The following is a 16,388-nucleotide window of genomic DNA, read 5'->3' on the forward strand; positions in this document are numbered from 1 at the left end:
TTGGTGATGGACAAGTTGTTACCCAGTTTTATCCTCCTTTTCTGATTTGAGGATCATAATTTGCACAAATAATCATGTTATCTCTCTTGAAACCAGGAGTCAAGTGCCATTTTCCTATAGACAAAAGTTGCCGCCTGCTGGTCATTGGCCTATCTTTTTAGACACAGAAGCTACTCCATCATTTATATACAGTCTATAGTCTAAACTAGAAAAAACCGCAACAGGAATAAGCAGTCAGGATATACATATACAACAAGGAAAAGTGTTCACTACAGAGCTTGTGATAATCTTGTGGACACCTGGGTGGGTGGTGAGTGGGTGGGGGAGGTTAGACCAGGAAATGTAGAGGCCTATCCAGAGTCTATGGACCACTAGTTGCAATTAAAGGAAGGAAAAGTCAACCTAAGCAAAATCTAATGGCTTTTTCAAAAGTGTTAAATCAAAAACCTAAACTGGGCATTACTGTGGGGTTGTTAGGGGTCCTAGCATATGTGCAGATAAGGAGGCTGAAGAAGCTGAAAAGAGTAGTTTAAAGGAAGGTCCGCTGTGTTAGAGCAGAACTGTCAGAAACTGAAGTTGCAATGCATTCATTTATTTGAGTAACACTCCATGCTGTACATCCTAAAACAACAAAAAATGCGAAAAAATTCTCTTTAAATAAAGATTTATTTAAAGATTTACATTTGCTGTATATGTCATTTCAATAGACGGCAATTATTTTTGAAGTTAGAGCAAAAGGTTTTAGGATTGAACGTTTATATTAAAAAGCTTTGTAGTTTTTGCAAGCCAAAATATACTAGAGACAAACCCAGTTAATGAGCTGAGTTTGATTTCCATGGCTCTGTGCAGAGGCACTCCCATGAGGCGGTGCACCGTTCAGGCCAGCATCATGCATTCATCTGCACACAGATGCTGCTGTGAACTTAACTCGACTGTTGCTTATGTTACCAGAAGGGATCACGCACTTCACCCATGGTTGTACTCAGGATAAGAAATGTGCACAAAAGGAAATATGCGCTCATCTGCCTGTGCATTGCTGGATTCATCATGTACAGATATCTCGGGTAAGTTCTTAATGTGTGGTTAAATATGTTTCAGTAAGAGTTTTTTCCCCCTGATGCAATACTTCAGGTTGATGTAGTTGCCACAGACATACAATTCAAACAGTCCTAATAGTAGTATAATTTGTTTGGCTACTATAAACTACACCGATTCCACCACATTACACATAAGTTTCACAACAGTTCATAAGATATTTCCCATTTTCAGGTCGTAAATAATATGAGACTCTAATAGATGATAAAGAAAATGTAAAAGAAAGTCATATGAATACACTGAAGTCTGCCATGCTTCACAATTTTAATATCCTGCTGCTTAACTCAAGGCATCTGCCAAATTCCTGCATGTCATGTGCTCAGTTTGAGTACAATAGCCTATGTTAACATTAAATGAGTGTAGCTCCTCTTCCAGCATACCAGGAAGGGGGCGGAGGATGAGCCGAAAGGTCGGCTTGTGTGCCAACACGTCCCAGTTAACCCTGGAGGGAGAGCCCTTCCACATCATCGGGGGATCCGTTCACTATTTCCGTGTGCCCAGGGCCTACTGGAGGGACCGCCTGATGAAGATGAAAGCCTGTGGGATTAATACCCTTACTACGTATGAAAACCACATGAGCATTTGAGTTTTGAATCACAAGCATTGTCACCAGTCATATATTAACCGTGAATGCCCTCCATCCTTGCAGATACGTTCCCTGGAATCTGCACCAGCCCGAAAGGGGGGTTTTTAACTTCCACACACAGCTGGATTTAGAGTAAGTTTATGATTATTAATCACCAGGCAACATCTCTCACACCACCTCCATAGCTTTCTAACAATATAACTTGCTCTAAGGTGTTTTGGGAATATTCTTCTTTTTCTTCTCATCATCTAAGCCCCAGTGCTCAGGGGAGAAACTAGAGGCAGAGAGTCCCACCTGACAACAGCAGCATCTCCATAACAAAAGCAACTTATCAAGCAATTACGCACACAGTGGTGATAAGCGGAGAGAGAAGTGGTGCCTCTGCCACTGTTGTTGCCAGGCACTTTTCAAACTCGTCAAACAATGAAATATGAAGACTCACCATGAGTCTAAACCCTGGATGCACAGAAAGAAGTTGCTTATTGATTGTGTTTTCTGTCTGGATTTCAGAGCCTACATCAGTCTTGCAGCTGAGTTGGGATTGTGGGTGATTTTATGTCCAGGGCCTTACATTTCCTCTGAGCTGGACTTAGGAGGGCTGCCGAGGTAGTCCTTTTGTTCCCTGCATATAAATTTATGTAGAAATTCAGATTTTCTGTGTGTATATGCATATAGTATGAAAAGGGATGTTCAGTGAGTTTGATCTGAACCACAAAGTGCCATTTTTTTGTTGAAGGAAATTAGGGTGAAAAAGTCCCGTCTTGTTTTAAGCAAAGGCTTGCTCAGTGTCTGAAGCTTTATGTTAGACTTACTGTGGCTCTGTTGTTCATGCAGCTCTGTGCCTTTAGTCATGACTGAGGAGGTTTTCTGTGTCTTTGCAGCTGGCTCCTCCAAGATGGCAGCATGAGACTGCGCACAATGCACCCAGGCTTCACTCAGGCTGTCAACACTTTTTTTGACAAGCTAATTCCAAAACTGGTTCCACTGCAGGTCAAGCTGGAAACCTTTCTGTTGAAGCTGAGTTTGTTTATCTTCATAATTTAAAAAAAAAAAGAAAAAGAAAAAATGCTTGTTTGTGTTTCTTAGTTCAAGAAAGGAGGTCCAATCATTGCTGTGCAGGTGGAAAACGAGTACGGATCTTTTGCAAAGGATCAGAGTTATATGCTTTTCGTTAAAGAGGTGACTACACATGAAAACTGATGGGATGGAACAGATCAATATGAGCATTTTCACTTTTTCTTTTGTGTTTTATTTTGAAAGGCTCTACAATCCAGAGGGCTCAGTGAGCTGCTGCTCACGTCAGACAAGCACAACACATTAAAGTCTGGGGGTGTGGATGGAGGTATATTAAAACACACACACACACACACACACACACACACACACACACACACACACACACACACACACACACACACACACACACACACACACACACACACACACACACACACACACAGAGTTCACCCATTCTCCCATCTTGTAGCCCTCAGGACAGTGAAGCTTCAGAAGCTGAATCAGAGAGACATCCAGGATCTTATTGCTATCCAGGTGTGTGTCTCACCTTTCCACATAATTTCTGTCTGTCACTGATGACAGCAAGGAGACATAAAATGATAGTGTGCGCTGCTTTTCAGCCTAACAACCCCATCATGGTAATGGATTACTGGACTGGCTGGTATGATATCTGGGGGGAGCTCCACCACGTACTGCCTCCAGAGGGTAAGGACACTTCTCCTTGTTACTAATAGCATCTTAGAGACAGGGACACATCTCTGTTGGTGCTTCCCTCCTATTGCTAATGCAGTGCTGCTCAAGGATGTTTTCATATTGTAAAGAGGTGGTGGAAAAAGCGTTCATATCCTTCACAGTATCTCTGAAAATGTTACATTAGCAAAAAACAAAAGAAACAAGCAAACAAATTCAACAGAACATGTATAGTTAGAGTCCTCCATGCAGGACGTGTCTCTTGTGTAAACCAGATTCCAAAAAACTTGTAACACTGTGAGAAAGTAAAAATAGAATTCAATGATTTGCAGATTTCACAAAATTAAAATTTAATTCACAACAGAAAATAGAAAACATATCAAATGTTTAAACCTAGAAAATTATTCCTTTTCCCCTTATCAGAGGCATCAAACTAATTTGTTGCTTTGATGGACTGAAGAGCTTGAAAACTCTGTCTTGACTTATTGAATTGCCTGTAACTAGGACCTAGTATATCCAGATCCAATCATGCTGTAGACATGAACATTGATGTGATGAAGAATGTTTTCAGCTCCAGGATGTTTGAGCGACTCCTCGCGGCTTGTGTGCTTTGACGTTTCAAAAACCTTGCTGCCAAATTACTGTTTTAATGTTGTCCTTTTGTCGTGTTTTATGTTAAAAACGCTTTCAGCCCAATTTCAATAAGGTTGAAATGGAAGTGACTTTGTTACTTTTAGCAAATATTGATCATATAAATCAACAGAGTAAATAATTTAAGAATTCAAACTTTTGGCTGATTATGTGCTCTACATTTATGCATGTGTGTGTGTGTGCATTCCACTGATGCCAAAACCCTTCAGAGCTCTAGGTTACACATAAGTTTATATGGTTGGTTTTTATCCATAATGGATGGTGGGTGCTGTCACACTGTCCCTGCTCAGGCTCCTTGAAAGCTGGTTTGTCCTCTGACCTCTCACCTTCCTGATTTAATATCTGGCCCTTCTCCACCTCAACCCCTGACAGCAATAAATTTCACTACCCATCTACAGTTCTGAGTAAAGTCCTTTCTGCCTCATGCTGCCCTCTGCTTCCTCAAGTTTGAAAACAGGAGTTAGTAAGTCCTGCTGTCCACTACAAAGAACACTGAATAAAAGTTTTGTTTTCAAAAGGTTAAAATTACTGTAAATTTCTGAAATCCTTCTAATTTAAAGTTAAGAATCTCATATTGAAGAAACAGTTTGATTTTGAGGAATAGAAACATAATAACTGCAATTAATTAATTAATTTGCCAGTTAATTCAGTTAGCTGCAAAATGTTTCTCCAGCTGTTCCTTTTTAGTACCACTTACTTTTATTGCCCCTGCTCCAGCTTATTTGTGATGTGTTGCTGCCATCAAATTCAAAATGAGGAAATATTTTTCTTAAAATGGTGCTCAGTATCTCAGTTCAAACATCTATGGTAAATGGTAAATGGACTAGTTCTTATATAGCGCTTTGCTACTCAGTCAGAGCACTCAAAGCGCTTATACAACACGTTTTTTACATTTACCCATGCACACCCATTCATACAAGCACTTCCATGTTTACTAAGCTAAGTGCTTTTTAATTATATACCATCCACACACATTCACACTCCGACGGAACGGTCGGAGAGCAACTTGGGGTTAAGTATCTTGCCCAAGGATACATTGGCATGTAGCCTGGAGTAGCCAGGAATCGAACCCCTGACCTTCCGATCAGTAGGTGACCTGCTCTACCTACTGAGCTACAGCCACCCACTATGTTTTTTATTCTATTGTGAATAAAATATGGGTTCATGAGATTATCAGATCATTTTCAATTTATTTTTTACAATATTCCAAATTCTAAGTCATTTTCATTACAGATAATCCTGGATTACGGTAGCTTAAGGAATGATTGCCTGTTTTAGTTCTTTATTTTTCAGTGAGTAGTTTGTTGTTTTCCTATTTCTGTTTTTATTTTTCTGAAGTGAATGTAGTGCAATGAAAATGGGATGTCATGGTTTATAAACCAAATTTGGACACAAAAAGGAGCATAAAGTCTTGGAAAAAAACATACTGGTAAAACCTGTCAAACAGTAGATTTACTTTCTGTCCCTCTCATACATCTTTTTCATTCGTGCAGTTTTTTAAACTGCTGTAAACGTGTGTTTTCTCTCTCCCCAGTGTAGCTTTTTGCATGAGGAATGGCAGCTAAATGCCCACAATAGACATGCAAATGTCAGGGTCATGCTGCTTTTGAATGAGTCACTTAAGCGTTTAAGGAAACAGGTCAAAAGAGGGTCAGAAAGGTTTGGGGATTTAAAATTTGCATCCAAATTACACACAAGAAAGCACAATCCCTTTATTGCAGAGATATTCTAAACACCATGAACATGTTTCATTTCTCATCAGATATGGTGTCCACTGTGAGGGAAATTCTGAGGAGAGGCATGTCTGTCAACTTGTACATGTTCCACGGAGGATCCAGTTTTGGCTTCATGAGCGGAGCACTCGCTGATCCCTCCTACAGAGCTTTAGTCCCCAGCTATGGTTAGTTTGTCTGTACTGGGTGCTCATTCTCAAACAGACTCTGATGCAAATTCACAAAGACTTTGAATGACTGCCATCCCAGAGCTGGAGAATACTGTATCTTGTTTTCAAACCAACCTTAGTACCCAGCAGGTGGCAGCAAACGACAGTTTTCACACACTGTGATGTTCTGCAGATTATGACGCTCCTCTGTCTGAAGCTGGGGAATACACTTCAAAGTACCATCTTCTTAGGGATTTACTTACTCGATACAAACACAGTAAGACAAACGTGAGATATACACCACATTACTGCATACAGTAACTGACCCCTTTGCCTGACTGGGTTTGACCTCTCTCTGCAGCAGGAGACAGTCTCCCGGACATACCAGTCCTCCATCACAGGGAGGCTTATGAGGCGGCTATTATGTACCAGCACCTTTCATTATGGGATGCTTTAAGCTTCACTGAAGGAGTATGTTTATATGAGATTATCTGTAACCTACATATCCTGTAATGTAAATACTTTTGTTTTTCAAGTAATTTAACAGTTTAAATTTTCTCGACAGCCAATTAAGTCTGCCAAACCACTGAACATGGAAAATCTACCTGTGAACAACAGAAATGGGCAGTCCTATGGCTACACTTTGTATGAGACTACCATCACCAAGGGAGGACTGTTACAGTCAGGAGACAATGTGAGAGACCGTGCCCTGGTGAGTTCATATACTATACTTAGGCATGATCTGTATGTATAAGGTAATTGCTTACATTCCCTTATGTCTCTGTAGCTGCTAAAAACAAATTTAATGTCAATTATGAAATTATGTCTTTCTGCCAAGAGATGTATGTGTCTGTTAAATATAAACCTCTGCCAGAAGTCAGTCAGCTTAGCTTAATAAAAACACTGGGAACATGGGAAAACAGCTAGCTCTGACCAAGGGTTAAAGAAAATCTTCCTGCTGGCTCACTCATTAAAATTTTATATCTTGTTCAAAAAAATCCACAACAAATAAATAAATAACCACTGGTCGCTAGGGGAAAATAAGCATTCTCCAACCGGTTGCATGTAGTTATTGTCTATAAAATCAACTGCTAAGTGCCAGCCACATGCCTAAAGACCATTCAGTGACCTCACAGTAACCACCAGTTTTTTGAGGTATACAGTGATATAGCGTTGTACTGAAACCTCCCGGAGATTGCTTTGGTTACCAGCAGGTCACAGCGTCACCCATACTTTGTATTGAGGATGCTGACTTGTCTGCAAACACTACCGCTCAGTGGTTAGTTAACATGTGTTTGCCAACAGCCTCCAGCAACCACTTGCCAACTGGTTGGGGATCAGAGTTGACCAGGGGTCTCTAGGCCTGTGTGACTGAGGTCTTAGCAGAGCAAAAACACTGGTAAAAGGAGGATAGACGGTAGCCTGACTGTCCAAGCTCACTCATTAAAAATGTATATCTTGTTGTTATCACCACACAAAAAAGAACAAAACCCTGTGGTTTCATTAAAATAATCTTGCAGGGGTGCAGTGCTATTTGTTTAAGTAGTGGAACACATCGGTCACATGAATGCACACGTTTGAGCTCTTAATTGTTTCTAAGGATATATTTCACTGCAGGGGCAAGCTTACATTATTCAACTGTAACTGAGCAAAAATGATCAGACTGAATTTAAGAACACAAAGTCAGCTGTCTGACCATCTTCATCAGTTCTCAAGTATTGTTTATAACTCGCTCCTCCCTGGATGTCTTTCCTCTCCTTTTCATTGATTCCTGTGGGATCGCTGCCCGCTCTCTTTCTAACTTTGATGCCGTTTCTCTCCCTCACGTATTCTCTGGTGAATTTTGAATTCTAACGTATATCTGACAGCTCAGGTGCAGGGCAGGGTTTCATACAGAGGAGGGCTGCTTTGTGACAAACTATTCCACTGTGCAAACCTGAAATCTATGTTACAGACGACCTATATGGTGGGCAGAAAAACACAAAGTCAGATCTCGACCTGTCTGCATATTGTAGTTAAACAGTAAAGGTGTCACGTGCGTAAATGTGCACAATACCTTTGTTTTTTTTTCTTCTCTGCGTTTATTGAAGTTAGCACTATATACTGTAAGATTCACATAATCTGAGACACTGCCGATCATTCTGAGTCCCATTAATTGTAATGTTTTGACAGATGTTTTAATATTGTATATCACCTCTGAGAGAAGAAGAAAAAAAAAAACTGTGTGACATTTTGTGGTGTTGCAGAGCTGTATGACTGCACTTGTGTTTATTATGGACTGATTTCTGACTGAAAATGTGAAGCACTGCAAATCCATAGGTTCACTTTAAAAAAATGTCTTGATTGACTTCATGCATCTTGTATTGTGGCTCCCCCATGGCACTGAAATGAAGACTCTTACGAATACATATTTAATTAAATTAACTGCAAAAATGACTGTGTCCATTGGTCAGATTTACTAATGCTCTGCACCAGAGCAAAACCCTGTTTTGGTAGGTTTCAGGATTTAATGAAGGTGTGCAGTGTCTGAAAGCTGTGGACACGGGTATTCTTACTGTATATACATTTTTAGGAGTTTCTCTTTCACAGCACAAAACATTGGGAGGAAGCTAGTTACATGAATCATACAGATGTAATTTACTAAGGTTCACTGCATGCAGTTTAATGCTAAATTTAACACTAAAAGAAGGGGAAATGTTATCAGAATGAGTGTGTAACTGTCACAAGTGGTGGCTCAAGGCTGTGAGTGTGGTGCTAAAAATTTTGGCTCTGTCCTGTAACTCTGCATGTTTACAGTTGAGTCCATTTCTGCTCTTCAGTAATAATACTGCTATTTTATTGAAACCAAGGAGACCTGAACTGAACTGTGTTTCAGGTTTTTAGTCACATAGACAGAGATTCGTACATTATTAAAACATCTCTGTGCACACACAGAGCGATTTTCATCAAGTTTCTTTTTTTAAACTTCTCTCTATCAGAATCATATGTAACATATAGAAATGTCAAAATGCAGCTGCTTATGTAACTGTGTTGGTGTGTCAGATCAATGTCTGAATCTTAAAATACTTACAGTATCTTCATTAACACACGGCCGGCCTGGGATCTGACTGTCAGTAATGCTTGGTATTCTTCTACATATCGTGCAGGTCAGCTGTTCCACACAGATGCCAGGTTTATGTGGTGGAACAGTTTGTTATAATGCAGCTCTCCTCTGGATAAATCCTGAGCTCCACCTTAGTCCTCAGGGCCTCACACAGTCCTAGCTGTTTCACAGATGAGTTCATCCTTATAAAAATCCTATTGATTCTTCTTCAGCCTCCTCTCATTCATCTTAACCGCCACACTGTTTTCATGGAGGAATACGTGTAAAACATTTGCTTACATTGTGTTATTTTTGTTAGGCCATCACTTCACATCACGTCACGTCAGGGGTGCTCATTTTTGAGACACTCATGAACTGACTGCATCTTTGGATATAATTATATGTCATTGTTAGTAGATTATCCAGTGAACTTTCCACACCCATGGGTGCCTTTTTGCAAATGCGTCATCACGCTAATTTGCCCTGCGGCTTGCAGTCACAAAGATGACACACTGCCTCTTAGGTAAACCCCAACACCAAAAGAAGGTTTTGTGCTGGCGCAGACATAAGTAAATCTGGCATGAGCCATCATACTCACAGATTTGAACACTCATTTTGTCTTTATTAATTTAATTGCATGGAATACTTTTAAAGTGAGACCTGAATTTCAACCAATTAAGCTGACTGTGCAGATTTTATTTCCTTTGAAAAAAAAAGGGGCGGAGTGTGTTCACCTGTTTACAGGCCAGGAATTTTCAAAGTTAATCCAAGATAAGCTAAATTCTTCCTGGATGTGTCTATAGCTTTATATTAAATGGGCAGACATAGTTTCAATTTCATATCTGTAGTGACTGGTTGCAAGATACCTAGTAACAATTTGAAATTGTGAAATTTTCCTTTAGGACCGCTTAGCTCTGTCAGTGGTTGTTTTCATATATCTCGCAGTAAACATCAGAGGACAAACAGTACAAGAAAGTTGTGGGAAAAATATTCAGTGAAGCCTACAGCTAGAAAACCAAAACCACTGATCTATAATATTTATTACAACCAAAGTCCAGTTACTGTGTCTTTCTGCAGTTATTTGACAGTGATGTTTTTCACCCCAGGTGTTTGTAGACAGAAGCTACATTGGACTTCTGAAGCGCCAGAATCTGGAGCTGGCGGTTCCTGATGGTAAGGTATGGCATCGAGCTGAACGGTGAAGAGAACGGCTTTATTCAGTGTGATGGATGCTGAAGAGGTTACTGTTTGGCTGTTAAAACTATCAAGAAACATAAAAGTGATTGATCCCTACAGGGACATCGTATCTTGAGTTTATTGGTGGAGAACTGTGGACGCGTTCACCAGGGAAGGGAGCTTGACAAGCAACGTAAAGGTGATCGACTGAAAATCTTGCTGTTCATTGTTCTGCCTGCTATTAAATCACTCAAGCACTCAGTGTGTGAGCACAAGTCAATTTCGATTTCTGTTCTTGCAGGGCTAGTGGGAGACATTTTATTAAACAATATCCCCCTGAGAGATTTTACAATATACAGCCTGGATATGAAACCCAGCTTCATTGATAGGTTTGTAGACCTTATTAAATCTAATACACTGCATATCACTTTCATTTGTCTGTAATAGTGTGTGTGAAGTGGCCATATTTCAGTCTTTATCAAGCACCCTGGAAAAGTCTTCCTGAAAACCCCAGCTTCCCTGGATTTTTCATGGGCAGGCTGTTTGCATACGGATATCCTAGTGACACATTTGTGAAGCTGCCGGTAAGTGAACTGAAACATAAACAGCCATGTTAAAAAATAAGTACATGCCATGATGACTACTGAAACAGGTAATTAACAAGCAACCACTCGATCCATTAAAAAAATGTCATTGAAATGTTGTGTGGGCATTTAAATGACACAGAATGTGTCAAGGCCACTCGGGCAGGTTGGACTCAATCACAGGACTCAGCAACTTTATTTACAAACACACATGTATTGCAACAGTTCCCAGTAGTGAAGTCCAGCTCTCAATCCATCAAACAATTTCCAGATTTCAGTTTCCCAAAGAATCTTTCCTTACCAGCACAGAGTCTCACTCTCTCCAAACTTCCAGATTTTGACTGAACAGGCTCTCACTAGGAGACATGAAAGACACTGAATCCTCATATTGTGGCTCAGTTTGAGACATGCAGAGACAGGGTTTACCAAAGCCTCGATTTCAAAAGGATCAATATAGTTATAGAGCGAGTTTCTTGGATTCTGATTGTAAAGGATAACCAGACTTTCTGACCTGGACTGCGGCTGGTGCAGGGAACAGCCATTTATTCTGCTCTTTGGTCATCAGCAAGGCAGCTAAAGTGGATCTCCAAAACCATTGACACCTATGTAAGCCATGCTGGCGAAGCGGGAACAGATATCTCACCTTCCACAGCTGGAAAAAGCAGGGGGTTGGTAACCAAGTGACAACTTGAATGGAGAGACCAACTGCACAACTGTGGTGGAGGTCACGGAGGAGGTCATGTACTCTACCCAGCACCTCCAGGTGGACTGATTGGAAGAAATGACAGATCACAGGGCTGCCTCCAGCCGGCTCTCAGTGGTCTGACGATGAAAGTCAGAGGAGAGACTAACCTGAGCTCCTAGTGCAGTGCAGAACTCCTTCCAGACACAGGAGGTGAACTGAGGTTCCCCGTCATAAACAATGTCGTCAGGTACGCAGTGGAGCTGAAAAACGTCATCCGTGAGTAATTAAGTGGTTTCCAGGGTAGTTTAGGCAGAGCAACAAAATGGACAGCTTTGGAGAACCAATTGATGATAGTAAGGATTATCATATTGCCAGATGATGGTGGAAGTTGAGTGACGACACATCGCACAACAACGCGGCCAGGAGTGGGAAGTAGTCTGAGTAGTCCAACGGGGGGTGAGGTAGAAGACTTGTTTTGAACCCAAACAGAGCAGGTAGATACATATTTGGCAGCGTGAGCCTAATGTATTCCCTGGGAGTGGTTGGGTGGTGCGTTTTCAGGGTCTTGTTCATCCTGCTAGACTTCTGAACCAGAAACTCGATCTCCCAAGTCAGGGAAGCGATGATGCAGGATGGAGGTAAGATGGTTTCCTCATCAGCAGGCGAGTTGGAGGTTGAGAATTGACATGGCGTCAGGTTGACGTTGTGAGAACCTGGTTTGTAAATGATGGTTAGGTTGAATCTGGAAAATACAGCCCACCTGGCCTGTCGAGCGTTCAACCGCTTGGCGGTCTGGAGATATGCCAGGTATTTGTGGTCTGTCCAGACAACAAAAAGATGCTCAGCTCCCTCTAATCAGTGCCTCCACTCCTTAAGTGCCAGTTTAGCTGCATCATCTGCACATCTCCATCCTCACACTCATTGCTTCCACTGCCAAATTCTTCCAGGGTAAATCCTCTGGAGCAGGTAATTTTGTTCAACGAATGCCTGAAAAATTAATATTGGTGCTATGCTTCAAGTACTGTAACAAACCTTTCTCTGCAGGGAGTGTCAAAGATAAGCAAATATTCCCTTGTCTAAATATAGAAAAAAGAAAAAGAAAAGAAGAAGCCATCAGTTTCCATCAGATATATTTATCTTTGTGTGACTAATTTTGTGTGCTGTCAAAGTTTTATCAGTGTGTTTGTTTTCTGGGGTCCACAGGGCTGGGAGAAAGGTGTGGTGTTTATCAATGGGCTGAATCTTGGCCGCTACTGGTCCATTGGCCCCCAGCAGACTCTCTACCTCCCTGGTCCCTTTCTCAATAGTGGAATCAATCAGGTAAAGCTGTGACAAACCTATGATGGGATATTAGAGTCTCTGAATGTAAAAGTGTAGCACTTTGTAGACAGTCTCCACACACTCCTCTCACAGCCAGCTGGACCAGGAGACCAGGCTGTTACTCCCATTCTGAGGACAACTCAATTTAATAAAAAAAAAAAAAAGATTGTAGTTTATCTATCTTTATAGTATGATTGTAAAGAGGTTTGTGGGTGTTGTAATAATGATTTTTATGACTTTGTTAATTATTCATCACCATCAGTTATTCCTGACATGAAAAAGAATCAGTGAAGACCTAATGGTATATTACAGTGTACATTTCTGTGACTGGTACAGGTGAGCTGTGGGATGTGGCCATCCTCAGGTTGAATCCTGAACTCTATCACAGCTGTCATACATTTATGATTTACTGTTAGGGAAAGCGTGACTCACTTTCTGTTTAAAATAATTTCTTTTTTTCCCCTTAAATTCAAAGGCAGTTTTTGGAATAGTGGTTTAGTGTCATTGTTTCCATGGATGCAAGTAATTATCATTTCATATTTTAATTAGAAATGAAGAATAGAGAAGATTGTAGGAGAAGATAAAACAAAGAATAGACGAGCAACACAGATGATTTAGTAATATTGTGTTGTGGGATGTTTTGTTTTCCTCATAAATACAAAGTGGCACTTTTATCGCCCATTTAAAGGGCCCATTATCCTAAATGTGTAAACTGAATTCATAGCACAGTGCTTGTGTTCATTCGTGGAGGTCCTTAACTACACAGCCAGTGGCGCTAACAGCTGGTTTGTAAAGTCCAATTTTGAAGGCTCGATATGAGCATTCTCAGTTGCCACCTTGGTGTTTTGAACCCGGATGTGGAGCGAGGGATGGATCTGACTGTGTAACCCCATGCTCAGTGGCCAACTGCTTGTGACGGACAATACCCAGAATAATCCACCTTTCTTAAATTTAGAATGACCAAAATTTACAAAAATGGTATTTAATGCTTTATTCCGTATAATTTGAAATGAGTGGATGAGCCCATGAGCTCAACAGGAAAGTGTTTATTGAAGTCAAGTCCAAGGGCCATTTTTCCATAAACCTTTCGCCCCCTGCTGGCCATTAAAATTAATGTAAGATGAATAATCTATGAGATTCTCTGAGGCAGGGGATAATATTTCTCACACTGCCCCCTAGTGACAATACATGGCTCTGCATTGGATCAAAGCACTATCACTCTGGTCCATTAAAGAATAATCTGACACATTTGTTTGGCCCACAAAAAGGCACTCCAGCTGATAGTAAAAAGCTGGCAATCCTGACTTATCTGCTCTCATGCTGTCTTTCCTAGAGTGAGATGAGAACATTGATGCTATTCAGATGTTTAGGCGTTGCAGAGCTACAATAGCTTAGCCCAGCCTAGCTATTACCATAGCCTAGCATTATCATAGCTAACTAACACATTATTTATTGTATGTTTCATTCATATTGGCTCGCAAGATGATTTTGTTACTTTTCGACCGACCTAGTTTAGCGATTTCCTCCTGTTCAGTCTTTATGCCAATACTAATCTAACTAGCTGCTGGTGCTATTTTATATGCATTATAATTGCAAAGAAAAACTAATATTTAATGCGTGCCTCTTTTTTCACAAATAAATTAGGTCATTGTGTTTGAAGAACAAGAGGGAGACTTCAAGGTCAACTTTGAGGACGAGCCTGATCTTGGCATGGCAGCCGACATCCAGTGACTGACATCACTACTTGCACTGAATTTTTTGTGTTTGTGTGTGTGTGTGTGTGTGTGTGTGTATATGTGTAAAAATGTGCATCTTTTTAATATTACAACTTGCTTATCATATTAGGGGAATCTAAATGCAAGTAAACTGTTAAAATCGCAGCTACTATCCAATATAATAAATTCCACACATATGTACGTAAACATACATACACAGCCCCATATTTAGACACATCTCTAGAAATCAAAGGCAGACTCATGATTGTATGGGAGCAGTTTATAACTATGTACATACAGTACCCTTACAATAAATCTTTACACAAAGAGCAGAATTATCAAGCACACGTTCTGACCCGTGAATTCAGTTTTAGAGTAACGATTTTAGGGCATCTGGACATGGCAGCTGTGTCATATTGTTAGATCTGTATTGCCTGTGTGAATATTCTTGAGAAGTAGCAGTTACTGTAATGACAACATTTTAGATCTATAAAACAAAAGTCAGCTTCACGAGGCAGTAGTGTGAACATCTTTTAAATTAAACACAGGCAACATTGCAGTAACGTCAGACCCTGACCTCACAGTCAAAGTTCAACATTTCAGGTCTTTTAGTGATTCGAATGGCTGCAAATTCACACGGAGAACTGATCAAACTCTTAAAATGCCACTAAATCTTAGAGAACATTTGCATTTTAAAGCGGTGTTACTGCAAGTCAGTGGAGTATGAAATCATCACTCGCACGCCATCCATCCATGGTGAGAATAATTAGAATGTATAACACAGCTAATCTGAAAGAATGCACATCTAATTTTTTGAGTAATGGCTTCACATTCCATTGACTCTCATAGGTACTGTTCACAACTAACATACAAATGCTACAAGTTACTCTGAAACAATAAATAACTGCTGAGAAACCTTCACCCAGTGCAACCTTCATTAGCTTATGAAAAAGTCTTTGAATCTGACAAACCAACAGCAACACTGAACCCCCTTTTAAACATGAGCAGACTTCAGTGCTGTTATAGCACGTTAGGCTTGTAGCAAATGAATGTGAGAGAGGACACTGCTGTTAATAAATCACTGCTCCATGTTTGTGTGCGCACGTGTGTCTGCGAGCAGTGTGACAGCTCAGTGTGCGCAAATGTGTGTTGAAAAGTACCAGGACTCCTAATTAGTGCTGAGTTCAGTGTTGTACAGTACGAGGGGGGAGGGCTCAGATCCCATCAGTCCTATCCAACAGTCAGTGCTGACTCTCTTGAAACAAGGACTTCTTTTATTTCCCTGTGCAGCTTTGTGCCCGACAGCCAGCTTGCATCAAAACAAAAGGGCCCTATTTAATTCTGATTGGATGGTTGGCTGGTGTTGTCTGCGCTCAGAGGGCTCTTTATTGTTGCTGTACCGTCTCTTCCTGCAGCTTAAGTCGCGTGACATTCTTTGTCTCAGCTCTCTGAGGAGACGTCAGTGGGCAAACTCCTTCCAGTGTCGACCCATGCTCCTGAGCAGAACAGGCGGCCTGGTTTTTGTGCAGTTGTGCTTTGATACTCTGTGGTCACTACATGTGCATGGCTTTGCTTTGCTCTTGGGGTGGACACTTGTACCTCCACGTCAAACTGTGTTGTGGTAATATTTTTGGCCCCGGCCGTTGCTTTTTTGGAGCTCAGGTTGGTTTGAATTCAGGGAGAATTCAGTAGCAACATCCCTCCCCTGAAACAAACAAACAAAAATTGACACTTAATAAGTGCAATCAAAGAAACAAGAAAATAAGTCATCAGCTGTGGTACAGGCTCTATTAAAGGTGTATTAATGATATGTCATGTTGGCGTTGCAAGATTCCAATGTGGTAATAGCATGCAAACTGACTTCCACATGTTAGAATTACAATTATAAAGCTCAGATTTTATGTT

At 40.7% G+C, this 16,388-nt stretch overlaps 2 protein-coding genes across 2 annotated transcripts in view; one reads left to right on the forward strand and one right to left on the reverse strand.

Moving 5' to 3' along the window:
- The first annotated feature begins 943 nt into the window (after positions 1 to 943).
- LOC115791626 (beta-galactosidase-1-like protein 2) lies at positions 944 to 14,761 on the forward strand. The gene is made up of 19 exons (XM_030745771.1): positions 944 to 1,064; positions 1,471 to 1,656; positions 1,745 to 1,813; positions 2,192 to 2,287; positions 2,563 to 2,671; positions 2,768 to 2,860; positions 2,942 to 3,023; positions 3,168 to 3,232; positions 3,319 to 3,403; positions 5,802 to 5,939; positions 6,115 to 6,198; positions 6,283 to 6,392; positions 6,487 to 6,633; positions 10,110 to 10,181; positions 10,300 to 10,378; positions 10,481 to 10,568; positions 10,652 to 10,763; positions 12,652 to 12,768; positions 14,413 to 14,761. Exons 1-19 carry the CDS (start codon positions 973 to 975, stop codon positions 14,497 to 14,499), a joined length of 1,911 nt encoding a protein of 636 aa, XP_030601631.1. The 5' UTR covers positions 944 to 972; the 3' UTR covers positions 14,500 to 14,761.
- A 40-nt stretch (positions 14,762 to 14,801) lies between these two features.
- b3gat1b (beta-1,3-glucuronyltransferase 1 (glucuronosyltransferase P) b) overlaps positions 14,802 to 16,388 on the reverse strand; it is a 63,143-nt gene continuing 61,556 nt past the window's right edge. The window contains exon 8 of the mRNA XM_030745772.1: positions 14,802 to 16,188. The gene's annotated coding sequence lies outside the window, so the exon portion shown is untranslated. The remainder of the gene's footprint in view (positions 16,189 to 16,388) is intronic.

This window comes from Archocentrus centrarchus, chromosome 14 (assembly GCF_007364275.1).
Source record: "Archocentrus centrarchus isolate MPI-CPG fArcCen1 chromosome 14, fArcCen1, whole genome shotgun sequence".
NCBI lineage: Eukaryota > Metazoa > Chordata > Actinopteri > Cichliformes > Cichlidae > Archocentrus > Archocentrus centrarchus.

Excerpts from the sequence above, each read along its gene's own strand:
- LOC115791626 (XM_030745771.1), top strand. The coding sequence starts at position 973 with ATGGTTGTACTCAGGATAAGAAATGTGCACAAAAGGAAATATGCGCTC. Across the intron at positions 2,288-2,562 it reads GACTTAGGAGGGCTGCCGAG|CTGGCTCCTCCAAGATGGCA; the intron begins GTAGTCCTTTTG and ends GTGTCTTTGCAG. Across the intron at positions 3,233-3,318 it reads AGGATCTTATTGCTATCCAG|CCTAACAACCCCATCATGGT; the intron begins GTGTGTGTCTCA and ends GCTGCTTTTCAG.